This window comes from Microcaecilia unicolor, chromosome 3, assembly GCF_901765095.1.
Source record: "Microcaecilia unicolor chromosome 3, aMicUni1.1, whole genome shotgun sequence".
Taxonomy (NCBI): Eukaryota; Metazoa; Chordata; class Amphibia; order Gymnophiona; family Siphonopidae; genus Microcaecilia; species Microcaecilia unicolor.
Genome location: NC_044033.1, coordinates 75,153,832 through 75,171,798, shown reverse-complemented (window position 1 = coordinate 75,171,798; position 17,967 = coordinate 75,153,832). Strand labels below are relative to the sequence as shown.

General features: G+C 41.9%; 1 protein-coding gene across 1 annotated transcript in view; it reads right to left on the bottom strand.

The window, feature by feature from the left end:
- BATF3 (basic leucine zipper ATF-like transcription factor 3) overlaps positions 1-13,803 on the bottom strand; it is a 52,748-nt gene extending 38,945 nt beyond the window's left edge. The window contains exon 1 of the mRNA XM_030196061.1: positions 13,379-13,803. Coding sequence (XP_030051921.1) covers positions 13,379-13,456 — 78 coding nt within the window. The 5' untranslated portion in view covers positions 13,457-13,803. The remainder of the gene's footprint in view (positions 1-13,378) is intronic.
- Between the last annotated feature and the right edge of the window lie 4,164 nt (positions 13,804-17,967).

The following is a 17,967-nucleotide window of genomic DNA, read 5'->3' as shown; positions in this document are numbered from 1 at the left end:
AAAGAGAGGGTAATACAGCATACAAAGATACAACATACACAAAAAAAGAGCAACACTGGGCCTTCAAGAAAGAGACAATGGTTATCCTTTATTGCGAAAAAGACCCGACATGGGCCGTGTCTCGGCGCACAAGCGCCTGCCTCAGGGGTCAGAGTGTGTCTTCACAATATATGAGCAGAAATATTCAAATGGTCTAAGTAAATTGCCAGCAATCGCTGAGCATTTATTTAATCCAGCCAGACGCTGTCTGTTTAAAAAACAGCGTCTGGCTGGATTAAATAAATGCTCAGCGATTACTGGCAATTTACTTAGACTGTTTGAATATTTCTGCTCATATATTGTGAAGACACACTCTGACTCCTGAGGCAGGCGCTTGTGCACCGAAACACGGCCCGTGTTGGGTCTTTTTCACAATAAAGGATAGCCATTGTCTCTTTCTTGAAGGCCCAGTGTTGCGCTTATCATTTTCCTGCCATGTCAGATGTTCCGGTGCACGTTCCAGTCACTGAATTTAGCATCTGTCAACAGCAGACTTTAAATCAAATAGAAAATGAAGGCAAAAGCAGCTATCACAAGATTACAAACATGGGGAGAAATGTGACACCATGAAAATCATGCTTAACTTATTTAAAGGGTAAATATACTTATAGGAGTTAAAGGAACCATGCAACTGTCACTGCCACTATAAAGTGAAGGGGCTCAACTGATATTATAGGTACCTAAATACTATTCATAATATGCGACAAAGAAAACTGTGGAATCACTTATGCAAAATTCAAAACAATTTGTCTAATTTTAAACAAGTTTAATACAGTGTTTTGGGTGATTCGGTGATGCACAAGCTATTTAACCGAGCACTGGAGGAAGATAACAACTCTTATTAACATTTAGCACAGGAATGTCTTTGATGTTTACCTTTTTACTCTTGAAGAGGATACAAGAGTACTAGATCTATGGCCCTATTAGGTTCTGTGGCTGGATCATAAAATAGTTGGTATATTATTTCAATACTGCCATATGTTTGCCATGTTAACATTTTATATTGAACCTGTTTAAAACACAATTTACTTGAATTTTAATGAACATAAGTGATTACATTATTTTCTTTGAAGCATTTTGTAGCACATTAAAAATAGTACTTAACAAGATACAAGATTTTAACATCAGAGTTGAATACGCTGAATTCATGGTGATGCTGCCAACTGTATGATACTATTCACTCCAAAAAATGACTATCCTTTAAATATTAAGGGCCCTGTTAACTAAGCCAACCTAGAGGCATGCTAGCATTTTTAGCATGTGCTAAAAATTAGCAAGTGCTAAACACTAGAGATGCCCATATGGACGTCTCTAGCGTTTAGTGCACGCTAAAAACGCTAGCGGGCCTTAGTAAACATGGCCCCAAGTGTGATTTTTACAGCTTTGCTTTAATCCCTTCAAGAGCAGATTTTGATACAGTGATAAGCCCATGGAACAGCAATGGCCCGTTTTACCCTATGTATTACATAAGTACATAAGTACATAAGTAGTGCCATACTGGGAAAGACCAAAGGTCCATCTAGCCCAGCATCCTGTCACCGACAGTGGCCAATCCAGGTCAAGGGCACCTGGCACGCTCCCCAAACGTAAAAACATTCCAGACAAGTTATACCTAAAAATGCGGAATTTTTCCAAGTCCATTTAATAGCGGTCTATGGACTTGTCCTTTAGGAATCTATCTAACCCCTTTTTAAACTCCGTCAAGCTAACCGCCCATGAGAGAGGTTAATCCAATCCAGTTTCTAATGCCTAGTTTTTCAAAATGATAATCATCAGACTGTATCTGGGGTTGGGCAGAAAGTCAGGCCAGATCAACATCTCATAATGAAATAAGACTTACTTTTAGCAAAGACTGCCACAGACCCAGTGGTGGCCCCACAAGAGTTATAAACATTTTTGAATCCTCTCCAGGCCTCAGGTATATGTCTGTGTAAGGAGGTAAGGGGAGGTGCATAAATTAACTGAACTGTACCTCTAAACTAGCCATTCCCAACTCATTCTCTGGGGGCACACCTAGACCAAACAGGTTTTCAGGATATCCACAGTGAATATTCATGAGTTAGATCTGCATGTAATTGAGGCAGTGCATGCATATTCATTGTGGATATCCTGAATACCCAATGGGACTATGCGTGCCCCAAGGACTGGGTTGGGAATGGCTGCTCTAAAACAAGCATCAGCAACACTCAGTTCAGTACAAGTGCCTTCCAGCTATGGATATTATGGTTTCTGCAGTTTACTTGGTAGAAGGTTCCACAGATCTTCCCAAACCTGTCCAAGGAACCCTACAGCACATAAGTAAAAATCATCCACGGAAACGCCCCAGCCTACATGTCAGATCTGATAGACCTGCCACCCAGGAACACAAAAAAGTCATCTCGAACATTCCTTAATCTGCACTTCCCCAGTTGTAAACGCCTAAAATACAAACTAACGCATGTGTCTAACTTCTCTTACCTGAGTACACAGCTATGGAAAGCATTGCCGCGCAGCTTAAAAACTACATATGAACTAACCAACTTTCGCAAATCCCTGAAGACCCACCTATTCAACAAGGCATACCAATAAGAGCAGCATCACAACCTTACCTTGCCTACATCCACTAGTTTGAAAATCGATCACGCTATTTTCTATGATATCTCCACCTTACCTATTATCAATAATGTTTTCTACTTATAAGCTACCTGTTTAAATTTTGATGATACTACTTTCTATGTAACACTAACTGTGATCTCCTAATCTACTATCTACTAACAACGACACACTGTAAGCCATATTGAGCCTGCAAAGAGGTGGGAAAATGTGGGTTACAAATGCAATAAATAAATTTCAGGATATTCCTGATAAATATATATGTAGTAATGCATTCCATTATGGCTATTCACACAATGCAGCTGGCTGCGGAGTCCTAAAACACATTTGGGAAGCCCTGTATTCAGGTTCAGATTTAGGTATAGACAATTATGCAATTCCCTCCAGTGCTGAATGTTTTAAGTGAGTTGCTGTTGCTTGAGGAGTGGACCAAAGAGGGCTGAGAGGTAGGTAAGAGAGAATGCCAGGAGAGGGCAGGATCAGAAGGGAGCACAGGGCCTCTCCCCCACCCTCATCATCCATGGACCGGATGGTATTCATCCTAGAGTACTGATAGAACTGAAAAATGAGCTTGCAGAGCTACTGCTAGTGATATGCAATTTATCCTTAAAATCAAGCGTGGTACCGGAAGATTGGAGGGTGGCCAATTTAACGCCCATTTTTAAAAAAGGTTCCAGGGGAGATCCGGGAAATTATAGACCGGTGAGTCTGACGTCGGTGCCGGGGAAAATGGTAGAGGCTATTATTAAAAACAAAATTACAGAGCACATCCGAGGACATGGATTACTGAGACCAAGTCAGCACAGCTTTTGTGGGGGGAAATCTTGCCTGACCAATTTACTTCAATTCTTTGAAGGAGTAAACAAACATATGGACAAAGGGGAGCCGGTTGATATTGTGTATCTGGATTTTCAAAAGGCGTTTGACAAGGTACCTCATGAAAGGCTACAGAGGAAATTGGAGGGTCATGGGATAGGAGGAAAAGTCCTATTGTGGATTAAAAACTGGTTGAAGGATAGGAAACAGAGAGTGGGGTTAAATGGGCAGTATTCACAATGGAGAAGGGTAGTTAGTGGGGTTCCTCAGGGGTCTGTGCTAGGACCGCTGCTTTTTAATATATTTATAAATGATTTAGAGATGGGAGTAACTAGCGAGGTAATTAAATTTGCTGATGACACAAAGTTATTCAAAGTCGTTAACTCGCGACAGGATTGTGAAAAATTACAGAAGGACCTTACGAGACTGGGAGACTGGGCGGCTAGATGGCAGATGACGTTTAATGTGAGCAAGTGCAAGGTGATGCATGTGGGAAAAAAGAACCCGAATTATAGCTACGACATGCAAGGTTCCACGTTAGGAGTTACGGACCAAGAAAGGGATCTGGGTATCGTCGTCGATAATACACTGAAACCTTCTGCTCAGTGTGCTGCTGCGGCTCGGAAAGCGAATAGAATGTTGGGTATTATTAGGAAAGGTATGGAAAACAGGTGTGAGGATGTTATAATGCCATTATATCGCTCCATGGTGCGACCGCACCTTGAGTATTGTGTTCAATTCTGGTCGCCGCATCTCAAGAAAGATATAGTGGAACTGGAAAAGGTGCAGCGAAGGGCGACTAAAATGATAGTGGGGATGGGACGACTTCCTTATGAAGAAAGACTAAGGAGGCTAGGGCTTTTCAGCTTGGAGAAGAGACGGCTGAGGGGAGACATGATAGAGGTATATAAAATAATGAGTGGAGTGGAACAGGTGGATGTGAAGCGTCTGTTCACGCTTTCCAAAAATACTAGGACTAGGAGGCATGCGATGAAACTACAGTGTAGTAAATTTAAAACAAATCGGAGAAAATTTTTCTTCACCTAACGCGTAATTAAACTCTGGAATTCATTGCTGGAGAACGTGGTGAAGGCGGTTAGCTTGGCAGAGTTTTAAAAGGGGTTAGACGGTTTCCTAAAGGCCAAGTCCATAAACCGCTACTAAATGGACTTGGGAAAAATCCACAATTCCAGGAATAACATGTATAGAATGTTTGTACGTTTGGGAAGCTTGCAAGGTGCCCTTGGCCTGAATTGGCCGCTGTCGTGGATAGGATGCTGGGCTCGATGGACCCTTGGTCTTTTCCCAGTGTGGCATTACTTATGTACTTATGATGAAAATCCATCCCTGCCTGTTTCAGAGCTGAGGATCATAAACTAGAGGCAAAGATAGCCTGTGTAGAACTAGATTACTTCTAAGGAACTAGGTTTTATTTGATTTCCCAAAGCAGGATTCCTCTCACCCTTTCACTGACCCAACATAACAAATGACCAATAGTGATGTAGAATGTGACGTTTCAAAATCATATGGGTTCCTTGTACATTTGAAGGGCCCAATGTGAGCTTTTGAAAGCTCACAGACCAACATGGCTGCTAAACCTTGATCTTCTATAACAACAGTCATTGCCCCCCACCCCCCCCCCCCCCAAAATGTTTTTTTTAAAAAGCAAACATCCATGTTTCTTCTGCTAAGATGCAATTTGTCTTGCCCACAGCAGGATGTAACATCATATGCAAACACAGAGACTCAAATGCTAATTATATATCTCAATCGGTTAACCACCATTTTCCTTTATATATCTACCAGTAAAAAGTATTTTAATGTGAGAAACCACTTTTGTAATGCAAAATACACACAGCTGAATCTGACAGGCAACAAGCGTCTACAGCTAGGTATTACTCATGAATGCTCAGCAGCATTGGTTTTTGTGAAGCAAGGTACAAAAGTCCTATGTCGTCACATTTCAGGGACAGGCCCTGAGCTCCATTTCTAATTATAGTAATCCAATTTGTTTAAAAAAAAACCAGCAAAGCAGTTTGGGGATGGTTGAAACCTTCATTAAGGAACAGGCAGAGGAGTCCTGAGTGCACCCATCAAATGACTTTCTCAAGGGAGACTGAGTCAGTGCTGGAACCCCCTCCATGATGCACTTTCACAGCCACAGTGCTAATTTCAAATGGAGGCAGGAGTACAACTACGACAATGCATTAGGACAGGGATTCTGAAACCTGTCCTGGGGGAAACCCCAGCCAGTCAGGTTTTCAGGATATCCACAATAAATATGGACGAGATAGATCTGCATACCAAGGACGCAGTGTATGCAACTCTCTCATATGCATATTTATTACGGATATCCTGAAAACCTGACTGGTCAGGTGGTCCCAAGGACTGGGTTCAAAACCACCGATATAAAGGAAACAAAACAGGAATGGTCATGCTTGTCTCCTCAGAAATTTCAACTGATTGCATTAAGGTACAGTTCTCAAACTGTCTCCACCGGAACTAGGCCCATGGCTACTTGTTAGCCACAGTCTTTGCATCAACTTTCAATCCACTCAGACTCCACCTATGTGTACACCAGGGGTTCTCAACCCAGTCCTCGGGCTACACCTGGCCAGTTAGGTTTTCAGAATACCCACAATGAATATACATGAATAGATTTGCACAAAATGGAGGTAGTACATGCAAATTATAGTCATTGTGTGTATCCTGGAAACCTGATTGGCTAGGTGTATACCAAGGACTGGGTTGAGAACTCTTGGTGTAAATCCATCTGTCAAATATGCACTACATAAGATATGTTCTTCATTATAAGGTATGTGCATATTTTCAGAACAGTGCATAGGCACATATATGAGTATTCTAAACATCTGATGGGCTTAATCAGCAATCATTTTATAGAATTACCCCATCTGTTTTATTTTTCAAAACACACCCCTGGGGATGCCCCGTGTCAGTGTCGACAACTTACGTCTTTCACCCCTGAACACATGGACTTCAGGAGGTCCTCACAGCACTGAAACAGCTCTAGTAGCAATGCTGAATGAGATCATTACTCATCTTGACGCTAGGAAAAGAGTTCTATTGCTCAAATTGGATCTCAGTACCATCTTTGATGTAACTAATCACTCACTTCACACTTTGTCTATAGGAACTGGCTTCATAGAGACGGTTTCTGTCCCCTTCTCACTTACCTGCAGGAAACTGGCCTCTTAACTCTAATCCAAGATCTGGGAATCAGTATATATCTCTATGCAGATGACATCCAACTTCTGATCACCCACAGTTCCTGAAATTCATCTCTCCTAGCAATCTTATCCAGTAATTTGGACAATATTGCAACCAGGATCACCCAACAGAAACTTAATCTGAATCCCTCTGTTTTCCAGGAAGGGCAATTCTTCACCCTTGCAATTCTTTTTAGTTCAAATAATTTATTACATTTTTATAAACAAAGTACAAAATTAAGAACAACTATAATGTTATAGCACAATCCAGGGAAGAAGTAATTAAGCAATCAAAAGTAAAAAGACAAATTCCCTTTGTGTAAATAATAATCCAGCAATGTTACAATTTTAAAATAAAATATCAGTAAAGATAAAAATGCAAAGAAAAGAAAAAAAATAGAATAGTGGCAAAGTGCCAATGACAGATGAAGGGATTATTGCTGTGCAAGGTATAAATCTATAAATTTTCAACCCTACATTAATCACATCCTGATTCCTCTCAAGACCTCGCTTCAGTTCCTAGGTGTACTTTTTGATGAATCATTCATCTTTTAGTCCTTACATCTCATGAGTAGTTCAATGCTCTTTCTTTGTGTTTAGGAAGATTCGATCACTACAGCTGTTTCTAGATCGAAGTCTTTAAAGATTCTCCTGCATTCCCTAGTCCTTAACCGCTTAGACCAGTGGTTCTTAACCAAGTCCTTGGGGCACATCCAGCCAGTCAGGTTTTCAGGATATCCACAATGCATATGCATGAGATAGGTTTGCATTCCAAGGAGGCAGTGCATACAAACCTCTCTCATGCATATGCATTGCAGATATCCTAAAAACCTGATTGGCTGGGTGTGCCCTGAGGGCTGGGTTGAGAACTGCTGGCTTAGACCTTTGCAATTCCCTCCTGGTTGGTATCCTCCAATATCAGCATAAGCACAAATTATTCACAATACTATAGTGAAACTTATCTATCATGCAAGGGATCTGATCATGTTTCCACATTCTTAGCTGAACACCACTGGCTCTCCATTCAAAGCAGGATTTATCCAGTGGCGTAGGAAGGGGGGTGGGAGGGGCGGTCTGCCCCGGGTGCACGCCGCTGGGGGGGGGTGTCGACTCCGCTGGTTCCCTGCTCCCTACACCACTAGGTAAGAATGTGTGCCGAGGGGGGGTGTCGTGCTGCACCTGGGGGGGGGGGGCAGCAGCGAACCGCCCTGGGTGACAGCCGCCCTTGCTACGGCACTGGATTTATCACAAAATATTTCTTTTCTCACTCACCATGCTTACTACTCTGGTTCTCCCATTATCTAGCCTGTTCTTTGATTTCTTTTCACCCTCACCCTCTTCTAACACTATCTTGTGATTCCATCCTCATCCAACTTCAGATTGGAAACCTTATGTAGTACAGGTTTTGGTTGCTAGGCCCTCATTATATGGAATTCTATTCCTGTAGATCTCTGCATTGAATCTTCCTTTAGGATGTTCAAAGCCTCTGTCACAAAATGCCTAGCCACCCTCCTGGGGTTACCCTGCGGCCATTTAGGTGGTCTATCCCTAGCTCAGCTCAGGTCTGTTTGCACCTGCCGCTTGTGCTCTACACTAGCACCCTCCTCCCACCGACTGGGTCCCAACCACCTCAGAGCGAGTCTCCTGCTCTCAAATTATCCCCAGTGATTCCTAGGTTACTGGGGCCACACTCCAAGTGGTCCCACAGTTCCCAGAAAGCATTCAAAGACCCAACACACAAACCACCAGGATTTTTTATCAGTTCAGACAGGCAGAGGCAACAAACTAAATTGTTTATTGTCTTAAAACTTGAACAATGAACAAAAAATGTGCAATCAGCAAACAATAACAGGTAACTGAAATATGGATCAATTATAACACTAACTAAACATTTGTTTACTTTCTAGAAAGTACCTGGGGAGATCAGGACATATAGCTGCTCACCAGTTATCAAATATAACTGCTTTACAGGGCTTCAGCAAACAGCTTTCTTCTCCCTGGCTTATACTGGGGCAAACGCCAGTACAATCTAAAAGAAATGAGCTACTGGGCCAATTAGAGCCGAGAACAACAAGTTTCAAAAATAGCTGCATACATCACTACAGGCATTTCCTTTATCTGTGTGCTAACTAAATAACGGTCATTCCTCTGTAACAGTTTTAAACATAAACATGCACCGCCGGCTGGCCAAACTAGAGAAATGCACTTCAAGAAATATTCAATATAATTTACAGGCTTAAAAACACACTGTTCTGTCCAAGCCTCCATCAAGGCTTGGCTATTCTGCAAGGCTTTCTAGCAAGCATCTTGTCAGTTGCAGCAACTTCCCCTCCTTGCCCTATTTCTTTCCCGGATTCCCATCATTGATTATGTCTCTGGTTTTGTATTGTTGTGCTCTTTACCACCTCCCTTTAAGTATGCTTGTCTTGTGAGCTGGTTCATAGTCTGTTTTTATTTCATTATGCTTACTTTTGGTATTGAAAAGTGTTTTGCTGTCTACGTGTTGTCAAACATACAATTATCATGTGCATACAATAATCATATACATCCTAGTTGCCTAGTGGTTGGAGCAGCAGCCCAAAAACTAGGGTTCAAATCCTGCTTCTCCCACCGACACCACTGGTGTGACCTTGGGAAAGTCACTTCATCTCCATTGCCTCAGGTACAACCTAGCTAGCAGGGCTTAGCTTACAGTGAACCAAAATAAGTGGCTCATCTTAAGGTCAGAGTTGGAATAAGTGATCCAAACTGTATGATGTCTGATCAGTAATTATAATTTGCACAACACTGAGCTAACAAAGGTGTAGTGGAAGCAAAAGACAAATCTTGATTTTATTTATTTATTTTATTGCATTTGTATCCAACATTATCCCACCTCTTTGCAGGCTCAATGTGGCTTACAATACATCATGGATAGTGGAAATGAGAAGAGGTTAAGCATTTGGAGTTACAGCAGGGTTTGTGTTGGATGGTAATGGAATGCATAAAAGTAAGAGACAGAAGGCATTGATTTATATTCATGGTATAAGTTGTGAGTTTCACATGATGGGCACATATTTGCTAGTTCAAGTCTTCCTTCTGCCTGGCACCTATTAACAACCGGCTCTTGAGTCCTACTTCCAGCTACCAGGTCCAGGAGAGAGGACTTTTCACAGCAATCAGAATGAAATGGAATCAAGGACTGCAATACTGGTGGGATGTGGGGTGCCAGATCATGCATGGGTTTTTTTGTGCTTTATCACTACAATTTTTTAAGGTGGTTCTTTGGAAGCTGAAAGAAAACCAAGGTGTTCTGCACTGTAATTTCAATGCACTTTTAAGATAGAACAGCCAGCCTACAATGAAGGTTAAGGGATTTGTTGAAGTTCATGCAGACAGCTCTCAGTCAGGGATAGCACCATCGTTCAAGGTAAACTATTTAAAGCACTTTTCTCAGTTGGGACCAGTTTACGAAGCACTGGGTTTGCACAGTGGTTCCCAAACCTGGTCCTGGAGGCACCCCAGCCAGTCAGGTTTTCAGGATATCCACAATGAATATTCATGAGAGAGGTTTGCATGCAGTGGAGGTAGTGCTTGCAAATCTCTCTCCTGAATACTCATTGTGGATATCCTGAAAACCTGACTGGCTGGGGTGCCTCCAGGACCAGGTTTGGGAACCACTAGCATAGATACTTTAAATTCATTTTCTCTCTTACATATTTTTCCACTTGAGCAGCGTAAGATCATTTTGTGTAAACAGCAATGATTTTGAGGGCCCCATGCAATTATTTAGGGTTTCAAATTTGGCAACCCTGTGGAGGAATAGCAAGCATGCATTCAGCTGTTCTGAGGGTGAACAGTCTTCAGGCTGCCAAGTTAAACAGTACTACTACTACTACTATTTAGCATTTCTATAGCGCTACAAAGCATACGCAGCGCTGCACAAACAGTAAGAGGGTCATTTTATAAACGAGCACCTAGATAGGAAAAGACCATTGGAGCACTGAGTGTGAATATTTCCTAAAGAACTGGCAAAATATACATCTATGTGTCTTCATAAAACTAGCTCAGGGAAGGATAACGCAGGCACTTGCACCTGCTCTCACCCTTACACAATAACTCATTTTATTTTATGTGATTTTACACGTACTATATAAAGTGTGTGCGTTATCCGCAACTCTGCCCCAAATTCACCAGAGGAAATGCCTACCTATGGGGTGATTTTACTAAAACTTAGTGCATGCTAGAGAATGAAACGTCCCCACCCCGTCTCCGTGGGTTCTGTCTCTATCCCCACCCCATCCCTGCAGGTTCTGTCTCATTCCCCGCCCCATCCCTGTGGGCTCTGTTCTCATCTGCAGAACACTCACTTATGATTTTATATTGAAATCTTTTTATTAAAGTATAAAAAGGAACAATCTGCTGTGCATCTGTGGTGTATAAATTACAAATAGAAAACAATAATAACAACTAGCAGGTATAATAACCCTCCCACCACCACTACCAGCACCCTCTTCCCTTCCAACCCCAACAATAGCTGACTTCTACTACCGCAAGGAATCCTAATCCATCCTGTTAAATTGTCCAGGGGTACAAAATACAACCTGTTCTGTTTAACCTAGAGGGGAGAAATATGCCCTATGAAGCACAGTTAATATGTTTTAATCTGTGGATGCATAAGAAGTGATCAACAATCTCAGGATCCAGTCTAGCTCTCCTGTCTTCCATAGTCCCCCCTGCAATAGAAGATGTCTTCTTAGAAGATGTACAGGATCTCCCATGCAAATTTTGCTAGCTGTGGCCGGCATGTTTGCTTGTTTTTCCAAAAAATAAAAATATTGTCGTCTGAATCAATCAAACATAAATAACAGTCCAGTTCATTGACAGGCTTCAAAGTAGAAAGTGACATGGGGACAAAGTTTGTCCCCCATCCTCATGGGCTCTGTCTCCATTCCCATCCCCATGTCATTCTCTAGTGCATGATAATGGACACCTAAACCTACAGGCCACATGGCACATAGTGGAGGGGGGGGGGGGGGGGTCTTTTACAAAGCCACACTAGCGTTTTTAGCTTGTGGTAAAAATCAGTTAGAGGTAAATGCTGAGACACCCATTATATTCCTAATCTTTGTAAAGACCCCCTTAGTGCACATTAATCTTTAATAAAAAGAGCCCCTGTATCGTGTAAAAGTACATAAGTATTGCCATACTGGGACAGCCCAAAGGTCCATCAAGCCCAGCATCCTGTTTCCAAAAGTGGCCAATCCAGGTCACAAATACCTGGCAAGATCCCCCAAAAAGTACAAAACATTTTATGCTGCTTATCCCAGAAATAGTGGATTTTCCCCAAGTCCAATTTAATAATGGTCTATGGACTTTTCCTTTAGGAATCCGTCCAAACTTTTTAAAAACTCTGCTAAGCTAACTTTCTTTACCACATTTTCTGGCAACGAATTCCAGAGTTGAATTACACGTTCAGTGAAGAAAACTTTTCTCTGATTCGTTTTAAATTTACTACTTTGTAGCTTCATCGCATGCCCCCTACTCCTAGTAGGCACAATGTTTTCTGAGCATCTATACATCAGGGCTATTTTATGTGCCTACCTGAGGAGTCCTTTTACAAAGGCACACTAGTGTTTTTAGCGTGCACTAAAAATAAGTGTGCGCTAAATGCTAGACAAACCATATATTCCTACGGGTGTCTCTTGCATTTAGCGTGCGCTAATCATTAACACACACTAAAAACGCTACTGCGCCTTTGTAAAAGACCCCCACAGTGTGTAAACTGTTTTACACACTGGTCACATATACAACCCTTAATCACTCGTTATACACATTAATTTCCACAAAGGCATCTTCCCATTTAGGTGAAGGACATAGGGCTAGCCAAACCAGACTAGGCAGCTGCCTAGGGCAGCAGCTTCACGGGGACAGTAAAGAGTAATTGTAGTCAAAGCAAAACAACTGATCCTAACAGCCACACAAACGCTAAAGAACCAAAAATGCACACTTTTACCTGCAGGAAGGGTGGGCATTTTTCAAATAGCCCATTTACCTGGGTGAATGAATGAATTCAAAATTGCCCTTATTGCTTGTATGTATGTGATATGTAAGCATGATGTACAGGGAGGGGGTGAGAGAGTACATAAGGCTGAAGGTTTGTCTGTGATGCCCAATTCCCTTGCACTGGCCCTGCAGGGGCATGGAGTAGGAGAAAATCCCTAATTAAGCTGGTTGAGAAAGTGACAATTAAAAGAAAATACTTTCCATAGCACAATTCGATTAATCATGATTAGTATAAACAAATTAACAAATGTATTAAGCGCACAGAGTAATTTACAGCTCTGCCTAAGCAATCCTGGAAACCAACTTGTACCTTTAAAAATTGAAAAATATCACTTGTTGTACCCAACAACAGTATTGCCACAGTCTATATATAAACTTCAATTGTGGTGGACTTTCTACTTACAACTGAAGGCAGAAAGTGAAATTAGGCAAGGTGAATGACAGAGAAACAGAAAAGAACATCTGCTGGCATTTTCCAATCGAGCTACCTAAACCTGGATTCCTGATCGCAGCCCCCATACACACCCCCAGCGCTTTTTTTTTAGGGGTACAGGAGGTTCTCCGACTTCCGGTCGCCGGTTCCTGCATTAATTCACCCAAACAGCCACGGAGCGGAGGGGGACAGGGTGAGATGCGATCGCGTCCCGGGGGGGCCGTACCTGAGACTGGAAGTCGTGTTCGGAACCGGAGGTGGATCCGCTCCGTAGGCCGCTGGTGCTGCTTCGCGCTTCGGACATGCCGGACGTACAGCTCAGCCCGGGGCGGGGTAGGTAAGAGCATGAGGGTGGCAGGGGGCGATCGCTAGCCCCACACACTTGCCCCGGGCTCTCTGTGTGTCGCTCTCAGTAGCCCCGGCTCATCCCTGCGGCGTGAGAGTTTGTAGACACTTCCTTGCTCTCTTCTTGACTTTTCGTCTTCTTCTTGGAATGACCCCTCTGCTAATTTCAAATAAATCACGTGGAGCCCTTTGAAACTCCGGAGGGAACTTGCCCAGAAACCACAGCTGTGAAATTTTTGTTAACTAGGGAAGTGAGAGATGGGTTCCCAGTACTCTGCACGGCTACAAGTTGCTAATATGACCTTCAATGAGTCGGAGTGCTGTGAAAGTGACTAATCTCAAGTGAAAGAAGATAGTCTGACGCCTAGCGATAGGATGAGAAAGATGTTCACATGTATTGTGACTTGGAGGGGGGGGGGGGGGGTCCTATTACAAAAGCGCGCTGAAAAATGTCTTTATTGTGAGCGCAGGTTTTGGGCACGCGCTGATCCATTTTTTAGCATGCCTTGTAAAAAAGGACTTTTAAAATTTTTTTTGCCAAAAATGGACGAGCGGCAAAATGAAAATTGCCGTGCATCCATTTTGGGTCTGAGACCTTACCGCCAGCCATTGACCTAGCGGTAAAGACTTGAGCGGTAATGACGTATGTGCACCAAATGCCATGGCCCACGTCCGTTATGCGTGCCCAAAAATAAAAAATATTTTTCAGATGCACATGTCAGATGCGTGCCAAAAATGAAATTACCGCAACAGCCACACAGTAGTCGAGCAGTAACTCCATTTTGGTACACATTGGGCGCACATAGACGCTTACGCGGCTTAGTATTGGACATAATGCTGCAAGAGTAGATGGAGCCATCCTTCGAAATGTACAAATGCTGGTGGAATGAATCTCCTAAATGTTAGGAAAAAACACAAGGAAAAAGTCACCTAGGAGGATTACTAGAGGCATTAAAGGGTATTTTTCAATTTTGTATCTAAGGGAAAATGTTTAGATTAGAACATTTATTAATTTTTAATTATTTCTTAGGATTTATTAATTGCTTTTATGAACAAATAACCCTTTTGTAGAACAATTTCCTGGATCAACTCTTAATCAGATCTCCAGTAACTTTTAGTTGTCTTTCTTGCTTATCAATACAGCAACTGCTAGACTGGCTTAAGAGTTCTAGTTTGGGCGGAATGAGTCACTAGTATCACACCCACCACAATCCCTATCCCTATCTGTGCAGATGATTCTGCAGCAAGAGTTTGCAAATCCTACGAATTTTCAAAATTCTGCAGCAACTATGTGGCACATTTTCATACATTTGCATTTCACATTTAGCACATTGGAGGGAGATTCTATATATGCTGCCTAAAAAATCAGCGCAGAAAGAATTTCCACTTGTGTACTCTATAATTGGTGCCTAGATTTAGGCGTGGTATATAAAATACGTGTAGTTGATATCACAGTGCCTAAAACTACACACCTCCATTTATGCCAACAAAACATGGTGTAAATCCCAGCACGTAGATTTAGGCGCAGTGGGCCATATTCTATAGCAAAGCATGTAAATTTCAGAACGCCCCCAAAATGCCCATTTTCCCCACCCATAACCACACCCCTTTTTGCTTGCACATGTTAGAAGTTAGGCACACTGCGTATGCTTAGCAAGTTGTGCACATAAATTCTAATTGCCAATTAGTGCTCATTATTGCTTAAGTGCTGTTAACAATGCTGATTGGCTTAAGCCAATTAAGTTATGCGTGTTGTTATAGACTATGCTTGGATTTTTGTGCGGAGCGCTGTACAGAATCTGGCCCATTGTTTCTAATTTTAGAAAAAAAAAGTTATTTTCTGGCATTTCTTTGCCCAGCTAATTCATTGGGTTCTTTGTTGGGGAGGCAAGGACTCAGTGATTGGTGTTGAGAAGGAAGGCGGGGAAGGATCTCAGAGGAGAGTGTAATCATAGAGAGGACAGAGGAGATCCTAGATTGGGGAGGGGGGAATCTGTGCAGTTCAAAGCGGTTGGGACAAGGCGACAGAGGTGACGGGCATGGCTTAGGACAGTGCAACCCTTCTCCTGCTGCTCTCGATCAGCACAGGAGCGGAAGGTACTTTAAACAGCCTGCTAGCCCCTGCCTGCTAGATCTGCTTGGTTCCCAGTCTCTTCGCTAATTCTGCGGAAAGGACTGGATTTTGTGCCCACAGAATTGCAGGAGACAAGGGGCACAGAGTGGTATGTGAAAGTCTGCTGCTACTAATTATCATTTACGTGCATCACATTATAGAATACGCTTAGACATTAGTGCATGTAAATTCTAATTAATGTCAATTAGTATCAATAATTGCTTTTTAAGTTCAATTATCAGCACTGATTGGCTTGTTAAGCTGATTAAGTTGTGCACACAAATCCAGAATATGACCTGATTTGTGTGTGCATATCTCAAGTCGCACTATATAGAATCCAGGGAAATATCCACCTTCTTATGGATTGCCCAAAAAGCAGCTTACGCACAAGCTAGAAAACACCTGTGAACAGGACTAGAGCATATAGCTGCAGTTAAAGACAGTAATGACCAGCCAATCTGCTGTTGTCTCTTCTTTTGAGAGTACTACAGACCCTTCAAGATCTTCAATTTTATTATCACTATCCTGCATCTAAGGATTTCCTGTGCTTATGAAAAGCTTTCTTGAAGTCAAACTATTTTTGACATAACTAAGTACATAAGTATTGCCATACTGGGAAAGACCAAAGGTCCATCAAGCACAGCATCCTGTTTCTAACAGTGGCCAATCCAGGTCACACATACCTGGCAAGATCCCAAAAAAGTACAAAACATTCTATACTGCTTATCCCAGAAATAGTGGATTTTCCCCAACTCCATTTAATAATGGTCTACGGACTTTTTCTTTAGGAAGCCGTCCAAACCTTTTTTAAACTCCGCTAAGCTAACCACTTTTACCACATTCTCTGGCAACGAATTCCAGAGTTTAACTACTTCCTCTGGGAGGCTGGTCCATGCATTCACCACCCTGTTTGTGAAAAAAATGTCCTTATGTTACTCCCAAGTCTATCCCTTTTCTGCCTTTTGCCATTGCCTTTTGCTCTACAAATGTCTTTTTACTGAAACTTTTTGCATGTTGTGATTTTGATATATTCTGTGAGGTATCTGAATGTCTAGTCCTCCTTCAAACTGCCTCTGCCTGTATCCTTTCAGGGTGTGTTGTCACTTGAAAAAAATTATTTCATTGCAATGTCATTGTCCTTCTTTTGTTTACTTTTGGCCACCTGTCTGCCGCTCCCCCTCCCCAAGCCAGTGCTGCTGTTATTGCTGCTAAAGTTATTTTTAAATCCACCTCAATCTCCTTTGATTTCTGTATTTGACATTCTCTCTAAGATGTGCAGAAGTCCATCACATACGTTCTTACTGTCTATGATGCACTCACATTTCAGTAAAAACATGTGTTACAACCCTGTTAAAACCTGCGGTAACCACACAGCTTTCTGCATCAGCCCTGGGTATGTCCAGAGGACTGGGTTAATCTGATCTAATCTGTCCTATATATATTCCGCCAAGTCCCTTATCAAAGGCCCAAAGTGGATTACAAATTCAGACTCCAACACAAAACAACTAATTACTTTGGGTAAACATGTTCTGTTATTACAATTGATATGTTTAGTGCTTTCGGCTTAGTAGGTCATAACATAATGCTGAATTTAATGATCTCATGGTATAACAAGAACAGTGTTGTATTGGTTTAGAGGTTTTCTTACCAAAAGATCTTACCAATGAAAATGAAGGGTGAATTATCTTTGGAATGGATCCCTAGATGTGGAGTACCCCAGGGCTTCCCAATGTCTCCAGTTCTTTTTTTAAATATACTTATGACCCCTTTGGGCCTCAAATTGGAGGAAATAGGGCACCACCCTTTTATTTATATGGATGATGAAACCATCTGTATTCTTTTTGATGGGGAGATCCAAGACATTACATCTAAAATTTGACAGAGGTTGCAGTATTTAGGGAAATGGGACTTATTTTGTACCAGGGGCAATGGAGGGTTAAGTGACTTGCCCAGAGTCACAAGGAGCTGCAGTGGGAATTGAACTCAGTTCCCCAGGATCAAAGTCCACTGCACTCACCACTAGGCTACTCCTCCACTCTTTTGAGTCCTGGGTCATGGCATCTAAATTAAAGTTTAACACTGACAAGACAAAATGTTTACTTATAAAGCATTCTTGCTGGAAATGTTCAATTAATGGTTTTATACTTGATGGTGTAAGTTACAAGATGGAATCACAATTGAAAATCTTGGCTGTGACATTAGATAATCTTTTCAATTTTGAATTCCATGTACAGCTGTTAACAACAAAGATGTTTGAATTATTGTGGAAGTTAATATGTTTTAGGGCTTGTTTTGAACCTAGAGTATTTCAACTTGTAGTACAGACACTAATAATGGCACATTTGGACTATTGCAAC